Source organism: Anopheles gambiae, chromosome 3, assembly GCF_943734735.2.
Source record: "Anopheles gambiae chromosome 3, idAnoGambNW_F1_1, whole genome shotgun sequence".
Lineage (NCBI taxonomy): Eukaryota > Metazoa > Arthropoda > Insecta > Diptera > Culicidae > Anopheles > Anopheles gambiae.
Window position 1 is genome coordinate 58,109,427 of NC_064602.1, and position 20,598 is coordinate 58,130,024.

At 36.9% G+C, this 20,598-nt stretch overlaps 4 protein-coding genes across 4 annotated transcripts; 2 read left to right on the forward strand and 2 right to left on the reverse strand.

Annotated features, from left to right (window-relative positions):
* Window positions 1-6,255: 6,255 nt before the first annotated feature.
* On the reverse strand, window positions 6,256-8,887 carry LOC3291070 (uncharacterized). The gene is made up of 5 exons (XM_061656587.1): window positions 8,875-8,887; window positions 7,307-7,362; window positions 6,941-7,226; window positions 6,501-6,871; window positions 6,256-6,441 (listed from the first exon to the last, which is right to left on the reverse strand). Exons 1-5 carry the CDS (start codon window positions 8,885-8,887, stop codon window positions 6,352-6,354), a joined length of 816 nt encoding a protein of 271 aa, XP_061512571.1. The 3' UTR covers window positions 6,256-6,351.
* Window positions 8,888-9,714: 827 nt separating this feature from the next.
* On the reverse strand, window positions 9,715-10,954 carry LOC3291073 (uncharacterized). The gene is made up of 5 exons (XM_559095.3): window positions 10,825-10,954; window positions 10,614-10,763; window positions 10,363-10,528; window positions 9,910-10,295; window positions 9,715-9,845 (listed from the first exon to the last, which is right to left on the reverse strand). Exons 1-5 carry the CDS (start codon window positions 10,879-10,881, stop codon window positions 9,759-9,761), a joined length of 846 nt encoding a protein of 281 aa, XP_559095.2. The 5' UTR covers window positions 10,882-10,954; the 3' UTR covers window positions 9,715-9,758.
* A 3,096-nt stretch (window positions 10,955-14,050) lies between these two features.
* Window positions 14,051-15,141, forward strand: LOC4577831 (uncharacterized). Its single transcript, XM_001230817.3, has 2 exons — window positions 14,051-14,425; window positions 14,484-15,141. The coding sequence occupies exons 1-2, from the start codon at window positions 14,092-14,094 to the stop codon at window positions 14,939-14,941; spliced, it is 792 nt and encodes a 263-aa protein (XP_001230818.1). The 5' UTR covers window positions 14,051-14,091; the 3' UTR covers window positions 14,942-15,141.
* A 3,027-nt stretch (window positions 15,142-18,168) lies between these two features.
* On the forward strand, window positions 18,169-19,284 carry LOC1272678 (uncharacterized). Its single transcript, XM_311579.6, has 2 exons — window positions 18,169-18,610; window positions 18,681-19,284. Exons 1-2 carry the CDS (start codon window positions 18,208-18,210, stop codon window positions 19,127-19,129), a joined length of 852 nt encoding a protein of 283 aa, XP_311579.4. The 5' UTR covers window positions 18,169-18,207; the 3' UTR covers window positions 19,130-19,284.
* Window positions 19,285-20,598: the final 1,314 nt, after the last annotated feature.

Sequence of the window (20,598 nt, forward strand, 5' to 3'; positions counted from 1 at the left end):
ACGGTCTGTCCAATCATGCTCACTTACCTTGAAAGGTGTAACGTAGACACATTCGTAGTATTTTTTGTTATCTCCCGGATACGGAAAACGACCACTTTCTCGACATTCAAACTTGCATCGTTGCAGTTTCACATCATACACCTCGAATTCGCGAGGACATTCAAACATCACAGGCAAGCCACTCATTGAGCAAAAGAAGTAAAGTTGAGGAAATGGCTTATAAATAAACCATTTATTACGATTTTGCAGCAATTCACAATTCACTTGGAAGCAATCGTCTAGCACTTTTCGAAGGAAACACGATGAAGACGAATGGTTATAGGCATTATTGGCAGCAAGACAACTCACAGGCGTTGCAATTTTTTTCTCATCACAATAAATATACTGCGTACAGTTGGAAGGGTCTAGGGGGAAAATATTTGAACAAAATTAGCTACTATTATCAACGTTTTGATCATTCCTGATACTGCGTTAGACAAACCTGGATAAAATCCAGCTTTTGTTGAAGGACACAGATCATCTGCCACACCACAAGCGCTTTCTGAATCATAATCTGAAGAACATATACCACTTCCGACACAATAAGGCTTATCGGGCTCCACATCTTGACATTTGTAACTTGTTAAAACGGTTTGATCATAGCTACAAATTTTCACTGTGCGACAATCAGCACAGTCTTGTCGTTTTCCGGATTCACAGTTTTCACTCACTTTACTCAAGCTCGAAACATTCTGGGAAACTCCCTTTTAAAATATAGGTAATAAGAAACCATCAAAACCTAAGATATCATTTATTGAAAGCATTGCAAATTTTCACTCACCTGTTTCACGCATATAAAAACAATGCACCACCAAATTGTTCGTTCACTCCACATCATTCATGTGCTTCACCAAATTTGACTTGTCAATATACCCTCGCACTCAATCTATTTTATAGCAACAACTTGGCCGACGCATCAAGATGATGTTAGCATTATGGACTAACATGACTTGATAAGATAACAGGTATGTTCATTATCAGCAGTACATCAGCATTTAGAAGAAAAGTTAAACTTTGTATTTTACTTCTAGAATTTGTTAATTTAATTACTTTGAATGCCTATTTTTATACAGTTATTACAGTTTATTACATTTTTATTTGTAATAGCTTATAATATTTATAATAGGAAATTTTTTTCAAATGTGAAAGGGCGGGTGTATAGTAAGTAAAATAACGAGAATTTATCAGGGTTCGGAAAAAATATAATAAAAATATTATATTTTTTTATTTCTGCAATGCAATGCAATTCCGGATTTTAATTAATTGATGTATTATTTTTGATTTTTTTTAATTATTTTGTAATATTTCGTTGGATCTACAACTATTGTGGGTCAAGGCCTATCTGTGCCACTAATGGGCTGGACTATCAGTGACTTATATGATTGAATCGATAGCAGGATAGTAAGTCAGGCTTGGACCCATGACGGGCATGTTGTAATATTTACCATTTTTATACATTTTTTATATTTACCATAATGACTGTATAGCCTCTAATAAACTATTATTATTTATTGTGCAAAACGTCCACTTAAGACCCAATTATGTATCTCGTATCAGTGTCGGGGTGGTGACAGTGCCTCATCCGATGCGATTTTAGCGTGCAATTTAGATAATTTTGCGATTTTTTTACCAGTTTTATATGTTAATGATAATAAAACTTAAATTTGAGAATGTTCTCAAAAACCTACATAATTACATTGACAGATAAAATAGTTTGCGACTATCCGACGGAATCAAAACATCCTACGTTATCTGTCAAATTCCATATAAAATTTTGACAGACCTTCCGAAAAAATCGATATCCATAAGTGCTGCCACGGCCATTACGGAAAAGTGTTGTAAAAAAGCTGATTTTCTATTATGATCCGTATTGGATATCTTGATTTGTCTCTCGTTTGAAATATCTGACTGATCGAAAGAACATTTGCATTATCTGACTCAAAAGTAGACCATCTTTTGTCGAGCAGCTTTCTAAAGCGCCAGATTACAGCTACGGAAATAGATTTGCTTTAGAGTTTTACTACTTATAATATTTAATCACAATTTACAAATATTTTTAATCCTTACGAATTGCATGTAATTACATTCAGTTTGGATTTTTTATCATGTATTAATGTAAAATTTCTGGGAATAACAGTATGCACAGGAAGAAGAGAAACATTACACAAGCGCTAGCTTCCATGACATCGCAAAAAACGTTTAAAGAACAATAATACACCATACGTGGAAATATTAAAAATAATTTTCACTTTTTTTTAAATAGTAAGATTAAATATTGCGTTTAATATTTTGTTTTAATCCAAGCCATTTCAGATCAATTTGTAATCAATGTCTCGAGTCAACAATATAATTTTTGAACGAATCTATAGTAGTCTCTATCAAGATTGTATAATAGCGATTTTGTTCCGAAATGAGAGAGCCAGCTATATTTACATCATCATCTTCGAGTGAACTATACAATCCCTAAGCTTCATCCGAATGATAAGTGCGACATGTTAAGTTTAATATGGAATATGCACGTCGTAAGCATATACATCCATTCGATTAGACATATTGCGAACAAATATGCTATATGTACATTGTACATACGGCTTAATAGATAAGGGTGGTCGTATCCAAAACGTGAGTCGAATCAGAGAGGTGTGACCAGTCATGCCTTCACGGTTTGTTATATAGAATGTGTTAGGTTTGAGATTTTACACTTTGTTTACAACACTAATAATACGTACAATAATAAAATAATGTACAATAAGCAAACACTTCATGAAAATGATACGTGCGGCCCGCGCACCAACCGCACCGAGCGCCCCTGCCGAGAGCTCCTGCTTGATCGGCTGTGTTCCACACTATATGATCGTGCGACGCTCGGTACTCAATAAGGCACGGGTCTATAAACATTATTTTTTATTATTTTTTAACATTAGAAATTATTTTTTATTCGTTTTGGTATACAAACAAACCGAAAATATTCCTGTAACATATAAATATGAAACAAATCGATTTGTTTCTCTTGCAACAAAATATTCCCGCAACATGAGTTTGACAAACCATCCATCCGATTTGGCAACAATTGTTCTCGCAACATTTTCATAGACCCGGGCCTAAGCTTGGCATGCTTAGGCCGCGGTCTAATGTTGTTGTGCGCAACATTGTTGCTCAGAAACATATCGCTGAGGTGGTCTATGAATGTTGCTGGGAACATTTCGCTTTGACATTGTTTAGTGTCAAAAATTAGCCAATAAACAGCTCAGAGTTTATTTTTTATCATTCACTTGTTGAATAAAGTGTTGAAAAACTAAAATATACACCAAAATGTATTATAAATGCAAAAATTCCAAATTTAGCGGATGTCAACAAAACGCACACTGCTGCTGTGTCATTTGATACACCCGATTACCATGACCAAGGTAAATAGAAATTGTTGCCAGACAAAAATCAAATTGGTTTGAATTTGGCCGGCAACAAAGTGGCGCTAGCTGTCAAAATCCATACATTTTGCCAGCAACAATGTTGCGCGCAACAAGATTAGACTGCTGCCTTAGCGGACCTCCACACGTCACTGACTAGCGTAGAGGAAAGCGGGGCAAAATGGATATGTGGGGCAAAATGGGCACCCTCTATTTAAGCATTATTAGACTACAAAGATACTTTCCAATGCTCAAAATGTATTCATTATAGTGTTCTATGAACACCATGTAAGTTTCATAACTCTTACATTACAAATAACCAAGAAAAATGCAAAATAAGGTTGAGTAGCATATTGGTGTAATTTTTGCCACTTGAAAATAAGATTGAACCAGTATCACCAATAGTTTTACATGATATGTTTTTAAAGATATGACATTTCTATACATTTTGTCTCAAGAAAGCAAAGCAATTGAATGCGTATTTTTACTAATATAACAAAAAATACAAAAATGCTTCACGTGAGGCAAAATGGGCAGTTACGCTAGAGATAAAAATGGGCAGATGCTTTTGACATTTGTGTTGTATTTGTCGCCTCAATAATGATAACAGGCACAGCTTCAAAACATTCGATTTTGTAGATTACAACGTGTAAAATTTGTTTTAATTTTGATAACATATTTTTGGAAGAATTTTAAGGGCTTTCCTGACCAGCAAAACAAAAGATAGAACGAAAATACCTTTCACCAAACGTGCGCAAAACTTGGCCTTGGCCATGTAGTCCGGCACTTGGCCACGTAGTCCGGAAATGCAATATTTCTACCAGAGAATAATTGGAACAAGTCTTGTAGGATGAGTGGATCAAAAATACGCCTTTTTAAAGGTTCAAATGAGTTCTTGCGTTGTGCAAGTAGTCACCAATAGTCATAAATGCAATAAGAAACAAGATCAGGATTTTTTTTGATTCCATAACCTTTGTTTTCATACGCATATTACGCCAAAAGTCTGATAGACGAATAATTTTTGCGCACCAATCAAATGACTTTTTTTAGTTATTTAAATAATTTAGTTGTTATTGCACTATTTTAATGCCTATTTTTAGCAACACGTGTGTATTGATAGTGCCTTTATCAAACCCCATGATAACTTTTACCGCCGCATGCCTATTGCGGCCATAATTCGCCTTTTTCTGCACAATATTCAGCTAGACGAATACTTTTTGGACTGACTGTATGTGTAATATCGAAAAAGTATGTCTGTTCTAGATAGGAAAAGAAGTATGTTTTTTAGGGATTGAAGAATGATGCTCACTTGATAACTTAGCGGATTCGATCAGTCCCCTCTGTTTCCCTCCGAGAAGCGGTGAATCGGTTAATCTTTTTAAAAAGATCTGAAATTTAAGCATAATAATTTTTGTCGCATCTCATTGTGGTGCAGAGGATGAGTTACCTTTTGTTGAGATGGGCTGCATTTGAAACAAAATCGTCTTGATGAACGAAATGACATTTTTTTGTACAGGATGTAATGAACTTTGAATGTATGATTTACTACTATACGTACGCTATACATGTAGGCTTATAAGAGCGCTCACGAATTTAAGGTAGAAAACATTAGTGCTGCAGCGTCTATGTAAAATAAATCTTGCTACTAATCTCGGAGCAATACTAATAATTGAACATACAATTTTGATTTTTTCCTATGCATCCGCTATAAAAAATAAACAATTTAAAATTTCCAATTCAATAATTCTTAGTTTAAACATTTCTCATGCATTTCAATGCTTTTCCTACCTCCTTTCCAACATTCTTTCAGATTTTTCCGAGCATAGACTCCTGACTAGCGTCGGTTCAGTAGTTCAATGATCTCGTAAGACTGAACAACATGCTTTTAATTAAAAAATGAATCAAGCCACTTAGCAGGACTGACCATCCTGCATTAGGAAATTAAATAGTTATTGATAGTCAAGCACATTAGTGTTTCAGATTAGCCTTGACCGATAGCAGATGTTGTACCAAAGGTAAAAAGAAACATATATACTATGTAATAATGATAAACTTATGATAAAGATGTGTAGGGAGTAGTGATGTGCTATATGGAGCGCACCCACGACTCCGATCCAACTCTGACTATTGTTAGTTCGATTCTGACTCCGGCAAAATGGAATCACTATATCCGCCCGGAGACGGAGTCGTTCGGAGTCGTCCGGAGTCGTCCGGAGTCGTCTGGAGTCGAACGACTCCGAACGACTCCGAACGACTCCGAACGACTCCGAACGACTCCGAACGACTCCGGACGACTCCGACTCCGGGCGACTCCGGACGACTCCGAACGACTCCGATGACTCCGAACGACTCCGGATGACTCCGACTCCGGGCGACTCCGGGCGACTCCATACGACTCGGGACGATTCCGAACGACTCCGGATATTGCAGCGTGGACGGAGTCGACTCCGGATTTTTTCCAACTTTAGCCATCACTAGTAGGGAACTATGTTAAGAAACTGCTCGACAGCAAGATTAGGAAACTGTTCGATAGCAGCATTAGGAAACTGCTCGATAGCAGCATTAGAATATAATCGCTCAACTCGCGGGCGTAAACAAGACACATAAGATACTTGTCCTTATGCGCCTCGATGTGACAATTGCGAATAAACGCTCTCTTGTATCCTGAACCTCAACCGAGTAAGACGCCTTTCTAAAGCTCATCCGAAGCCCCTGTGCTAGTGTTAGGAAACCGTATAATTTCCTTAAAGATGTTTCTTTTTTTTAATCATAAATACACTCAAATACAATAAAAATATCTGCAAATACATATTTTTCACAGTTTGCTTTGCATTTATTCATGTGTTACTCTTATGCACAAGTAGCCATTTTCAATAATAACATCAACAAATCCCATCAATCTTTATTAACTCATCAAGTCATTTTTTTCAAGACATTTTTGATCCTTTGCATTAAACTCCAGTAAAGGTGGACAAGTTTGTTCAAACTTCTGGAGCTGTGGAAAAAAGAATGTATAAGACATGCATGCTCATTTATACTTAAATTTTTACTTACCTTGCTGGTGCTAACAAATGCACATTCGTAGTACATTCTGACATTAGGATGAGCGAATCTTCCCGCTTCGCGACATTCAAACTCGCATCGTTTTAGGTCCAAATCAAAAACATCAGTTTCACGCGGGCATTTGAACATGATTGCCCCATTTGACGAGCACAGAAAATACAGCTGTGGGAAAGGTGTGTATACAAACCACTTATTTATGTTTCGAGAATTTTTACAATCCACCTGGAAGCAATCAGATGAACGGCGCTTAAGGAAGCAAGCAGCCGTAGTCTGGTTGTACACATTATTGACCGCTAAGCAGTTTTGCTCATATCCTAACATTTCAGAATCACAATACAAATATCTAGTGCAATTTGAAGGGTCTGTAAATAAAATTCGTTAACAGTTACTCATATATCTATAGAATCTACTAAATGTACCACGAAACATACCAGGATAGAACCCAGGAGAATTCATCGGACACAATTCATTCGCTTCGTTGCACACAACACCATCTTCTTGCGTTTCTGAGCATATTCCTTCACCTGTACAATAAGGCTTAGCTGGATCTACATCTTGACAGCGATAGGATGTAAGAGCGGTCTGATCGTAGCTACAAATTTTTACTGTAGAACAGTCCTCACAATCCTGTCGACGTCCCTGTTTGCAAGATGATATTGCACGACTTAAAGCTACAGGACCGCGCTTCGAAATCAGTTGACGAAGTGCATTTTGCTCCTGAAATTAATATCAGTTTAATTTAGTGAAACTTCTTTCGATACATTCTACAATACATTTTGCCATTCTTCTTTACAAACCTCGCCGTATACTGCAATAATCAAAAGAACCAAAATAACTGAACGTAACATGACCACTTTTTACATTCACGTTATGAACACAATGAGCTTTTACCGAATCTAAATGTTTTGTTTTATACTGTTTTGCTTTTATTATGCAACACACGTTTTACAACTTAATTGCATATATAAGATAAGATATCTCCAAAAGACTATTATCATACAGTAGCATTTCAAGAGAGTAGGGTAAATGTTCCAATAGAGGCGCTATTTGTAGTGGTGCAAATTGCTTTAAATGAGTTTGAATTATTACGAAGGATAATATTTGCATACAAATTCACAATATGTTGACTGCAACCCATAAAACATTTCCTACGACTTAAAAAACTCGCAATAATGTTATATAATTTATATAAATAATTTACAAAACAAAACGAAGCAAAAACTCCCTTTAAAGCTATGTACTAAAATGACTTTAGTGTTTGAAAAAGTTGACGAATGTCAAAAAAGATAGAATTATAGTGTAATTATCAATTACAACAAGATCAGTGCCCGAAATTACGACGAAATCATGTGCAGTTCAAGAGGACCAAAGCTAAGAGGCTAGATTTTTGATGGTGGTCGTTTTTAAGAGATTCTTCTTCTTCTATGGCACAACAACCGTTGTCAGTCAAGGCCTGCCGGAACCGCTTATGGGGATGGCTTTCAGTGACTTTTGGATAACCCCCCATAGCAGGATAGTCAGTCCTACGTATGGCGGTACGGTCTATTTGGGGCTTGAACCCATAACGGGCATGTTGTTAAGTTGTACGAGTTGACGACTGTACCATGAGACCGGCTTTTAAGTGATTAATTACTGAAAAAAACTAATCCATGCCACGTTGATGAGAAAGAAATGTATAGTTACACTAAGTTTTGTGCACAAAATGCACAATTAGCCCCGAAAAGTGTTTGGCTGTTTGTGAATTGTTTGTGAACGCTTTTTCATCTAAGGCAGCGGTCTAATCTTGTTGCGCGCAACATTGTTGCTCGGAAACATATCGCTGAGGTGGTCTATGAATGTTGCTGGCAACATTTCGCTTTGACATTGTTTAGCGTCAAAAAAATGCCAATTAACAGCTCAGAGTTTATTTTTTATCATTCACTTGTTGAATAAAGTGTTGACAAAATAAAATATACACAAAAAAAAGGCTTAAAAATGCAAAAAAACTAATTTTAGCGGATGTCAACAAAACGCACACTGCTGCTGTGTCATTTCATACACCCGATCACCATGACCAAGGTAAATAGAAAATGTTGTCAAACAAAAATCAAATTGGTTTGAATTTGGCCGATAACAAAGTTGCGCTAGCTGTCAAAATCCATACATTTTGCCAGCAACAATGTTGCGCGCAGCAAGATTAGACCGCTGCCTAACTGTCAAAAACAAGCCTTCAAAATGGTGGACCAAAATCAAGCTATGCATCGACCTCTGTATTATATAGACTTTAATATTTGTGTATGGAAAAACGTGCCAGCTAAAAAGCACATATTCAGTAGTTGGCAGGGAATCGATGTCGAACACCTCATATTTTAAATTTTTATCTGACTTTGCAGCACCATGGAGAGTTCCCTAGACCACTTATCGGAAAACTTGTTACACACGTCTTTGAAGAAAACCTCGAATCTCTTTGCAGTCCGCTAATTGCGGTCCACTGAATGTCGGACAGTCCTCATTTCATAGCAAAATGACCACGTAACTTGCCAATATTAACTTATATGATGCCAAAATCATTTGATTATTGGCCCATCGACTATTTTGGGTGGTCATCTGCGTAACCTTGGCCAAGCGCTCTAATCTGCCTTAATCTGCCAAATACCGTTGCTAAAAGATTCCAAAAGAAGTATCATAGTAATTTTAGAGCTATTTAATATTTTAGAAGTATGCGGAATGAAGGAATAGTGAAAATTTACTGTCTAGCCTGTCATTTAAGACCTAATTGCCTCAATGCCGTTGATTATTATTTAGATAGAATTATTACTGCTTAAAATTGGTTGAACATTTTCGTGGTAAAAATAAAAGGATAAAAGGTGAAAATATGAGGTGTCCGACTTTAGGTGGCCGCCACTGTATGTATTAAGATCATACACGGGGACCTGCATTATCTAATGAATTAGTAAACAATAATAATAACAATAATAATAATATCTGCATGGAACCCATTCCCAGTCCGCCAAGTCCTATTATGCCGTCCAAACAGAGGGGACGTAGTAAGTGGTAAGATGGCACGGTGGAGTCCGCCGTTAAGGCTGCGATAATGTCTTGGGAGAAGCGAAACCGTGACCGGTTTCGGTCACTTCTGAAACAGCTCGGTCCACAAAGCAGTTGTAGTGCAAGACAAGTAAATGCATAAGTAATTTTGTCATCATTCTTAGCATTCTAGCTTGAACATTTTTAAACATGCAATTTATTAAGCAACAATGTTAGATTATTTTATGATGTAGCTGGTGGCGGTGGTAGTTTGCAATCGTCCGTTTGAAAAGTCAGTCCAGTAGGACAGGGTGTTTCAAACAATTGGTACTGTAATAGATATGATTTATATAGATTAAGTGTAATATAAAGAGTCTATCTACGGGAAGCTTACCGATCCGTTCAGTCCCGCCAAACATAAATAGTAGCGATCCGTTTGCGATCCTCCATTTCCGTCCGGAATTGCAAATTTACCTTCTTTTTTGCAAGCAAACTCACACCTTCTCTTAGTTTCATTGAATTCTTCATTTTCACTACATTCGAACGTCATCGGCCCGAAGGTGGCGCAATAAAAATATAGCCGAGGATTTGGTTTATATACATAAAATTTGTTCTGCATTGTTGAACTCAGACAGTTAATTTGGAAACAATCGGCAGTAGTTTTACGCAAAGTCCATGATTGGACTAAAGAATTGAACACGTACGATGAGCTAGGAGCGCTTTGCTTCATTGCGAACTTTTTATCGTTGCAATATACCGATTCACTACAATTGCCGGGAACTGTAAATAAGTCCAATAAAGGGGGAAATAATCAGCTGCTAAAACATTCATTTAAAACAGCTCCTACCTGGATAAAATGCATAGGATTGTTCTGGTGGGCATAATTCGCTAGGCGTGTTACATTGTGCATCCATGATATTTGTACACATTCCATTGCCCACACAGTAAGGTCGTTGAGCATCGACAGAACTGCACTCATATGAGGCAACCATTTTATTCTCATGGTTACAAAGCTGAAACAGTATAAGAAAAACAGATTTTTATTTAAATGAATCTACAAATATACAGTACACTGTATGGTACTGCTTTAATGCTTACCATTACACTTGTACAGCTACCACAAGTGATGCCACGGGCTTTGCATTCTTTTTTAGACTCGTTGGAATCGTTTAGATTTGTATTAGTATTATCAACCACAGTTCTATGCAATCGAACGACTATTGGTAAGCTATCATCCGCTCTTATCGTCTGAAGCAATAAAGTTATTATTTTGTAAAAAGACATAATAATATTTAAAAGATTGTCTTACCTGAAGCCCCGTTGCAATTACACAGCACAACCCTAGAATCCAAACCACTGCCCCCATGGTGCTAAACTAGTGTTGCTATCACGTCGTACTCTCCTTGGTAATTGAAGCGAAGCTACAAAGAATATTTGGCAAACCGGCTTTATAAGTTTTGTCGTGAGGGACAAGAATCTTTTAGATAAGATGATCAAAGTATGTAATTCTCTTATCTCATCCCAGATCTTTTATTTATTTGCCGAAAAAGATACAGTCGTAACCTTGAGACTTAAACAATACGTCTACAGTGTGGCTGTTGTAAATTCATGGTGGTGAGTTTTTAATTATATTTGGGAGAAACAATAAACATGCTCGCACGCAATGTGTTTTATACGTTTAACTAGCATTATTTGTCAGATTAATGTAATCAGATTTTCAGTTGCAGTGCATGTAAAAATGAAGAATAATACTGCTTACACTTCTGGTGGCCATGACCGTATAGCCAAATAGAAGCAGAATATTTCTGATGACTAAAACACGTAATAATTTAAAAAAATTACCTACCTTCAAGGCTCTTCCATTAGCATTTCTGCATATCTACATATACTATCATCTCATAGTACAGTCGTTAGCTCACGCGACTTAACAACATGTTTAAGATGACAAGGGTTTAAGCCACACATCGACCGTCACTCTGTAACAAGGACTGACTATCCAAGAGCGAGGTACTCGATAAGTCTCGAAAGCCTGTATAGGTCGGCATCACCGCGTAGGATGATATACCATCCAAATAAAAGATGATATTCCATCGCACCCTAACATTGGACATAATTGTTCAATCTTGTTTCATCTTTTTATTGCAATGTAATCAGGGGCGGGGGCCGGTCTAGTGGTACAGTCGTCAACTCGTACGACTTAACAACATGCCCGTCATGGGTTCAAGCCCCAAATAGACCGTACCGCCATACGTAGGACTGACTATCCTGCTATGCTAACAATAAGTCAATGAAAGCCAAGCTCACTTCACTAGTGGGTACAGGCAGGCCTTGACCGACAGCGGTTGTTGTGCCATAGAAGAAGAAAAAGAATCAGGGGCGCATTAAGTACAGTATCGAACATAAAGATAGAACCCTGGTGTTTTCAACGCACCTTGCACTTGTTTTACCACGTTACTTGTGTTTGTGTGTGTGTATGTGTGTGTGTGTGTATGTGTGTGTGTGAGTGAGTGTGTGTGTGTGTGTGCGTGTGTGTGTGTGTGTGTGTGTGTGTGTGTGTGTGTGTGTGTGTGTGTGTGTGTGTGTGTGTGTGTGTGTGTGTGTGTGTGTGTGTGTGTGTGTGTGTGTGTGTGTGTGTGTGTGTGTGTGTGTGTGTGTGTGTGTGTGTGTGTGTGTGTGTAGTAGAAAGAGAGTGTGCTTTTTAATGTGTATTTGCAAGTGCGCGGGTTTGTGTCTGAAAAACGTAGCTTGCTATGGTTTCATATTGCATGGAAAGTATTCTGATAATGTGTGTTATCATGTGAGACAGCGTGCGTTTGCACTTGGATAAAAGCTAAAGTTTGCATCGACAGCAGCGCTTGTTCCTCGGAAGAAACCGCAGGTGTGCTGGTTGATGAATGTGCATGCGCAGCGATGTGAAATGGACACGCGCACAACAGCAATGAACTCGGCATTCCCTTACAGGTGTTTCTCCAGTGCACGCCATAGAAATGCCTGCGTGCATCTCTGCGTTGAACGTTGTGTGCGCATGTTAAACTTTGTGCGTGCATTGAGCTGGCGCGCAGTTGTTCTTTTCAATGGTCGTTTTGTTTCATGAGCGCGGCAGTATTCGGTTCTCGATTTAAATGGGTAGACACTCACTCGCTTACTCATTGATAGTTTTTATCCATACGCTTTTTTTGCTGCTCTACAACGATGTAATTCATCACGTGTAGAAGCAAAACGCAGGCTGAGCACGGGATCAGCCGTGTCCAACTTTTTAACCAGCGCGTTCTTGACGGTCCAAGCAAGCAATGTTAGTAACAATGGGTCGAGGTAAACATTGTACCGATGATCAGCGCCATATAATAAAGCGAATGGCGGCTGCTGGCATTAAGCGCAAAACGATCGAGTTTGTAATGGAACGATCGCGCACTTTTGTCGCAAACGCGCTTCGGACATCCGAAATGTGTTTGGACAACCAAAACGCGCTTGGACAACTGAAACGCGCTTGGACAACCGAAACGCGCAAGTCAACCGGACGTCCTCAGAAGACCACGGCGAAAGAAGACCTTAAAGTTGTTAATAGATCGAAAAAACACTGATCGCGAGGGCGGTGGTCCTGCTTATTACATCAAAAACCTTACCCAAAACACAGAAAAACTACTAACAAATCTATACAAAACGACATACTTGTGAAACAAACACACACACCAATACACATTCAAACATACATACACACACACACACATGTACACACACACACACATGTTCACACACATACACACACATACACACACAAACACACAAACCACACATAAACCTGTCCCAACAGGTGCATGCTGCGTTGAAAACACCAGGACCATCTTTATGTCCGATACTGTACTACGCAAACTACGCAGCCCCGTGGGGCCACGAAAAAAGAGACATACTCTCCGATCACAAGTAATTTTACTTGTTAATCCTGTTCTAGTTTATATTTAATTTTATAATTTCTCGCTTGACAATTCAGAAATGTACGAATGTAGTACTCGTGTGACCGCTTAGTGCATCCACTCGTATTAATCCGTTAATGTAATTCAAGATAAATAGTACATTGATAAACAAAATAAAAAAAAGAGATATGTTTAGTACAAAAAGTATTAATTAAACCGTTTTGCAGTATATTTTGGTAATGCGTGGCTGATAGCAACTGAAGCCATCTTTTTGATAACGTGGTGATTGCTAATTTATCTTAATTTTTGTCTTACCGACACAATTGTACATAATTATTTTTCTATCTCACATAGAGAAACGCCATTTCTCTAATAAGTAGCACGTGATCCACATGATGCTCGTGATGCAAACAAACTTAAATAGATTAAATAAAGCATCTGGAAGGCCAGATCATCACGCTGCAGTACGATGTTTTGCAACGCAAACCGCGGTTTATTTATTTTGTTTACTGAACTGTTCATTTTCTCAGAAGTTAATCTCCATTGATCTTGTGCACAGATAAGAGTACAAATCTTACATGACGTTGTCATTTTAATTTTAACGATATGGTTTATTTAAAAGGCAGCTGGTAAAGAGTATCCAAACGTATTTGAGTGGTCTCAAAATGCAGTTCCACATTCTACTAACTTTCATTTTAATTACTCTTATTCGCAAAGAATCTTTTTGCCAGCTGGACAATGGCACTAGTACTGCTCTCAACACAAGAGCTTTTGTAAAAAAGGAATGTGATGGAGTAAAAACATATATTTGTGATTCTTGCACTTCGCGGAGGCCTTGCTTTGGCACGCAGGAAATTGAAACGACATTTACTTGTGGTACTGGTTTATTCTGTATCGAGGGTACCGCATCTGATCGATGCGGACCAACACCTTCGGATGTTTGTGTAACATCAACAGAAAGCAGGCCGTTCACTTGCTCCGCTAGTGGACTTTTTCCAGGTGCGTGTACGTAAGATGAGTAGTTTCATATCATTTTATTTTGTATCTTTTTCCGTAGATCCCAACAACTGTCAGAACTATCATGTATGTTTAGCCGCTAGTGAGTCCTCAACGGTGTATACCTGTCCGCCGGGTTACGTCTTTAATATCGTCACTACATCATGCATTCGTCAAATATCAGCAGCTAATTGTGTTACGGTGTCCTGTCCAGTAGCAGTTCCTAGCTACGTTCTTTACGGCACGAGTAGAGTGTATTACGTCGTATGTGATGGCGTTAATCTACCCACCGAAGTATTACGGTGTCCAAACGGCGCTCTTTTTACGTTTTTCTCTTCCAGTACGCGTTTCGGTGAATGTGTATACACTTGTTCAGGGCAGGGTAATTATCCTAATAGCAACAATCCTAGCTCCTATTACCAATGCTATATATCTAATGGTCGTTTGGTGTATAACGAGCTCGATTGTCCATCAGGTACTATATTTAATCAAACCCTGCGTTATTGTACGAGGCAGTAAGCGTATTTCATTTCACGAGCAACTTAATATTTTTTTAAACAATTTTTACCAATAATGCATTGCAAATCTTCGAATTTTGCAACTAAAAAACAATGAAAATATAATTAATTAATTGATTAAATCAACTAGCAAATTTAGACAACTAGCTCTAATGGCTTCTCATTGGTATTTGTGAGAATACATTTTTCCCCATTCATCAAGCGTAACGTAAACAAATAATTTAACTTATCCGAAAAAACTGGGATATAAAACCATTAGGGTAAATGTACCTATAGTGGTGGTAGTACCAATAGTGGAGGTATTGCACTGAAATGCGGTTCATACGGCTAATTAAATGTAATTAAGTTATTTACGTTAGTGTGAAATGTTCTTAAGCCTTTTACAAAGGGTTTAAAAGTTAAATGGGGCCATTCCGTTACTTAGTGACCGAAAAATCTATTATTTTGTGATATGTGTCAACATTTTTCCAAAATCCTTAGGATTTCATAACGAAACTCATTTTTCTGTTAACGTTCTAAATGACCACATAATCACGCAATTACTAGTTTTTCAACATAACTGTTATGAAATGTTATTGTTTTACTAAAATTATTTGCTTTTTGACCATATTTATGCATTTTTAAGAGTTTTTTACCATAGTGCCATTATAGGTACACACAACAGGCATGTTCCTTATAAACCAGGCATGTTGTGATACTTATAAAATCCATAAAAACAGGTCGTTTTAGATTGTTTCGAGGATATTTTTGACATGTCATACTGTTTTCACTAAAATAAGCAAAAGAAATGAGTTTTATGTTGGTAATTTACCAAAAACATTCCAAAATTTGCTTATATGGCTGAATGAAAAATTGACTTCAAATCAAGCACACTCTTTCGGGTGTAGGTTGACGACAGGTGTGATGCAGTACTTTAGTCAATAGTTTCATCGATCAAATTTATACATTTTTTTACCATCAAATTACGCAAGAAACCAATATTATGGCAGTAATCCTTGATATTCATACGAAAACAGCTTCGAAATTAGGTTTATTGATATTATACACCGTTTTTGATGCATCTTTGTTTACCACCACTATAGGAACACAATACAACGACTATAATAACCATACCACCATTATAGAAGATAAAACATATTTCAATTGCTATGTGTTAAAATATTCAAGAATTTACCTTCCTAACACTTTAAATCCATTGAAACACATCGGTATCACTACAAATTGCACCACTATTGGTACATTTACCCTATTCTCAAAGAATATTACTACAAAGAGTAGTGCTGACAAGGAACGTAATACTTGTAGAAATTAATGATAATTAACGATAATGATTAATGGAAAATAATATTTTAGCCATGATAGTATTTTTTAACTGATCTCTGACATAGTTATTTAGGTTGCTACAAAATAATATTTCATGGAGAAAAGCATTTAGCAACATGTAATCAGGAAACGTCATGGGTTCAAGCCCCAAATAGACCGTGCCGCCATACGTAGGACTGACTATCCTGCTATGGGGGGAATCAATAAGTCACTGAAAGCCCAACTCCACAAGAAAGTGGTACAGTGGCAGGCCTTGACCGACAACGGTTGTTGAGCCAAAAGAAAAAAAATCAGGAAAACGTATCTATTTTTAATCTAGGAAAAGTTTTTATATGTTTGACATATTTTATCAATTTAATGGAACAACATTTAATCCCTTTTATGAGCGATAACAGTACATATACAAAGTACATCACTTTAGACATGGAGGCTATTAGTCAAAACCTGGAAGGCTGCTCGGCTTAAATACAATTAAAAAGCAAGGCGCGCAACATTTCAGATTTATTTAAGAATAATATTATACTAGCATGACGAGGGATCTCCTAATACTTTTCGTTTATATATTATCTTATACTTTGTATAAGTTGCAACAAAGTGTAAAAACAAGTTGTTGTGTTACTTGAACGCGTCATAACGTCATAAATTTGTAAATTATTTTACCATATTACCATATGCATTACTAGCTAGCCCGGTAAACCTAGATATTCCCAAGTAACTATAATATACTATATATGCTTTGTTGAGATATTTGAGATATTTTGCATCGAGTGTAAACCACTTCACACCTTACATCAAGTGTCAAAGTGCATACAGCACTTGCATAAAACAACAACAACAACAATCTTGCTGTTTGTGTGGGATTAAAAAATGCAATTAAATTAAGTAAAGTGTAATATCTGAAAATGTTGTAATTCTTAAAACCTATTCTCATGCCACCATAATGTGTGTGCAAAGTTTCTTTCTTACACGAAATGAACTTTATGTTAAAGGAATTTGATTCCCACAATTCCCATCATATAAAATTCATTTTTAAAAAGAAAGAGTCAAAAAATATCCCACAACTATGAGAACCCCTGAAAAACTCTGTATAGCGAGTTTTCACTTAACAAACAAATCTAAATGCTCTACAACATAAGAAATCGTTATCATTCCAAGTGTTTCAATACTAAGAACCATTAAATATCATGCTATTTCCAAAAGGAGTAGTGTATAAGAGTGTAAGGAAAAGTGTCAGGGAAGTAACACATTAACGTCCACTGCTAGTCCAAAACTCATGAAATCATACAAAAATCGAAAAAAGCCGGGGCAGGCCGTGGGTGCGTCCAATCCACGTCAGGTTAGCTCTTTTCAGATCAAATAGCGGAGCTGAAAGTTTTGCTGCGCTTATCGACAGTTGGAGTAAGTGAGGTAGTGTCTTCAGTTTAATTACTCCATTCCCTTCCTTCTTATTTGACAATATTGGAGGCTCTCTACGGTTTCGGCCGTGTGTTTCACAAGTGTAAGATGTATGTATGTATACTGTATATATATATATATATATATATATATATATATATATATATATATATATATATATATATATATATATATATATATATAGATTTTCCGCATCTAACTAAAGTATCTAACCATGAAGCTTTGATGATTTCTTTGTTTTTATAGTAACAATAGTTATTCAAGCACAAATGAACAGCTGTACTTTTCATTTTAAAGTACAATGAATTCATACATGTTTTGCAAATAGCCAATTCAATCTTAGCAACTACACACAACGGTTGTACATTCTTTACAGAATTAACAAACAGCGCTTCAACTGGCAATTCTTGTAGATAAGCGTTGTGAGCATCTCCGCGAAAACAGGATTAAGAAATGTCAATGAAAAGTAGTGTTGGTTGCATTTTATAAACTAGGTATCATTATCAACTACGTTCAGTCCGTTGCAAAATGCTGTTAAGTGCGGTATTTATCACCATCCTGGTGCGTTTATCACAAGCTGTCGAATACCTGAAGCTTACAGACGAGTCTTTAAATTCTACGGATGAATTGAGTCCAGGTATATTTGGCACTGGACAGGAACCCACTGAATTCGCCTATCTTCAACGTCAGCCATCAATTACCGGTGTGTGTGATGGTGTGAAACAACTAGTATGTGATTCATGTAGCACATTTCGCGTTTGCTTGGGAACCGTAAATGGGCAAGATCTGACGATTGCATGTCCCACTGATCAGCCTTATTGTAACTACGGAGCAACAACGGACTATTGCTCCGCTACTCCAATTCCAAACATTTGTACCGACGCATCACAAAACGCAATATTTACATGCCCTGCCATTGGAACTTTTCCAGGTAAGGAATCAATTTAAAATGTCACAATTCTTGATCTACACTCTGTTTCCATTTTTTTATTCAAAAACAGATCCTACAAACTGTCGCATCTACCACGGATGTTCCAGTGTGGGGCAGACCTCGTCGATCTATACATGCCCCACTGGATACGTTTTTAATGCCGTTTTGGAGCTGTGCGCCTTGGAGAATGTGTTTTCTCGGTGTGTTACACTACAATGCTCGGGGAATTTCGTTGGACATGTACGATATGGCCAATCTCAGCGATTCTACGGCCTATGCGATGGCACTGGTCAGGCTCCAATCATGTATAAGTGTCCGAACCGAGCAAACTTTGCCTTCATAGCGGGTTCCACATTTGGCGAATGTTCTTACTTGTGCCCAGCACAAGGAAACTATCCCAACAGTAACGATCCCGCAACATACTTTCAATGTTTTTGGGCAAATCGACGTCTGCGATACAATTTAGTGCATTGCCCTGTCGGTTTAACTTTCAACAGTCGATTGCAATATTGCACATAAAAAAATCAAAAAAAAATAATTTCTCAAATCCTATGGCTACAATCTTTTCATGCTTTTAGACATAACGTGAAGTGTGAAAATGTCGCATTAAAACTATTACCAAGAAAAAAGTGAAACGTAGAAATAAAATAAAGTTTTTTGTGGAGAACTCATAACTTGTAATCATGTTTCTTGCGAGAGTATGAGTAAGTTTAACAATAGATTACGCATAAGGATCCTACCGTACAGAATAAATATTTATGACATGTATGACAATATTCATAACAGTATGTATATTATAATAAAATACAATGTTATGTGTATGTTTGTATGTTTTTTTACTACGGCCTGGCCGTATTAACCCCTTTCGAGGAAGCGTATTTTGAAATGCAATGTTATATGATATTAAAAAATATGATTATGTGAAATATTAAAAAAATATAATTACTCATTAAAAAAAATTTAAAAAAAAAACAGGAAACCCCATATCTAATAGTAAAATAAACTAGCTAATGCATAACGTTGTTAACATCACAAAAGCACACTGTTCTCCAACTCATATTTTTATTTCACTTATTAAACCTTCATACTCTCTTGATCGATGATGTTCATAATTTTTATTTGTTTTCATAATAACTATTCATAATGCCTACATTTACATGGTAGAGCATCTTAAATGACTAAACTACATAAGACCAAATTTTGTGCAATTGCTATTTAGCATTTAGAAATCGCAACAAAAAAGTAGCTAAAACAAATTTTAGTGTGTCTATTCGGAGAAAGTTAAAACGTAAAACTTTCAGACTGCTACTTGCAATTCAAACCATGTTATCTTCAAGGCCGCGGATTACGTATGTGTACCAGAAGCGTTTCTATGCATTTGCCTATTACTTGTGTTTGCATTACTAGTTTACTCACCCTTTGTCGGAGCTCTGTTCCTAGATCAAGGTAGAGAAATCTTCACCGTTGCACAGATACACACTCTGCTATTCTTTATCACGTGAAATTGTACATCGTTTATCCAGTACTAGGCCCGTCTTCTAAGGCATAGCATCGTTGAGTTTGAGTTTATAGGGTGTAAAATAATAAATAAAAGCAGAATAAAGAGTGAATTTGTCAGAACCGTCAGATTTTTTTTCAAAATAAAAGTTAAACAGTTTATTAAAACAAAAGATGTTACGTTGGCGGCTTCATTTTTTATCATATTTTACATTATGTTACTGTGCTGGTTTGGTAATACTCGAAAAGACTAATTTAGTTTTCTTAATAACTAAAATTACTAAAAGACATTAATTATTTTCTAAGGGTTGGTAATGATTAAAACACTAACGAGTCAATTATTTCATTTTTTTATTTCGGTTCAGTTTCAGGATACCAATTGCTCTCCTGTGCTGGTATTGGTTGCCAACGGCAGTGATATCACGATTAATTTTCCCGGAGAAAACAACAACAATCGAGTATTCAGCATTGTCAGTAGCTCTGGTAACAAT

What these genes read in the sequence shown, in the direction of transcription:
- LOC3291070 (XM_061656587.1), bottom strand. An exon ending in TTATTGCAGTATACGGCGAG is followed by an intron (nt 7,227 to 7,306) that starts GTTTGTAAAGAA and finishes TATTAATTTCAG; the next exon opens with GAGCAAAATGCACTTCGTCA. An exon ending in CATTTGTTAGCACCAGCAAG is followed by an intron (nt 6,442 to 6,500) that starts GTAAGTAAAAAT and finishes TTTTTTCCACAG; the next exon opens with CTCCAGAAGTTTGAACAAAC.
- LOC3291073 (XM_559095.3), bottom strand. Translation starts at nt 10,881, where the DNA reads ATGGGGGCAGTGGTTTGGATTCTAGGGTTGTGCTGTGTAATTGCAACG. An exon ending in GTAGCTGTACAAGTGTAATG is followed by an intron (nt 10,529 to 10,613) that starts GTAAGCATTAAA and finishes ATACTGTTTCAG; the next exon opens with CTTTGTAACCATGAGAATAA. An exon ending in TGGCGGGACTGAACGGATCG is followed by an intron (nt 9,846 to 9,909) that starts GTAAGCTTCCCG and finishes TATCTATTACAG; the next exon opens with TACCAATTGTTTGAAACACC.
- LOC4577831 (XM_001230817.3), top strand. Translation starts at nt 14,092, where the DNA reads ATGCAGTTCCACATTCTACTAACTTTCATTTTAATTACTCTTATTCGC. An exon ending in CGCTAGTGGACTTTTTCCAG is followed by an intron (nt 14,426 to 14,483) that starts GTGCGTGTACGT and finishes CTTTTTCCGTAG; the next exon opens with ATCCCAACAACTGTCAGAAC.
- LOC1272678 (XM_311579.6), top strand. Translation starts at nt 18,208, where the DNA reads ATGCTGTTAAGTGCGGTATTTATCACCATCCTGGTGCGTTTATCACAA. An exon ending in TGCCATTGGAACTTTTCCAG is followed by an intron (nt 18,611 to 18,680) that starts GTAAGGAATCAA and finishes ATTCAAAAACAG; the next exon opens with ATCCTACAAACTGTCGCATC.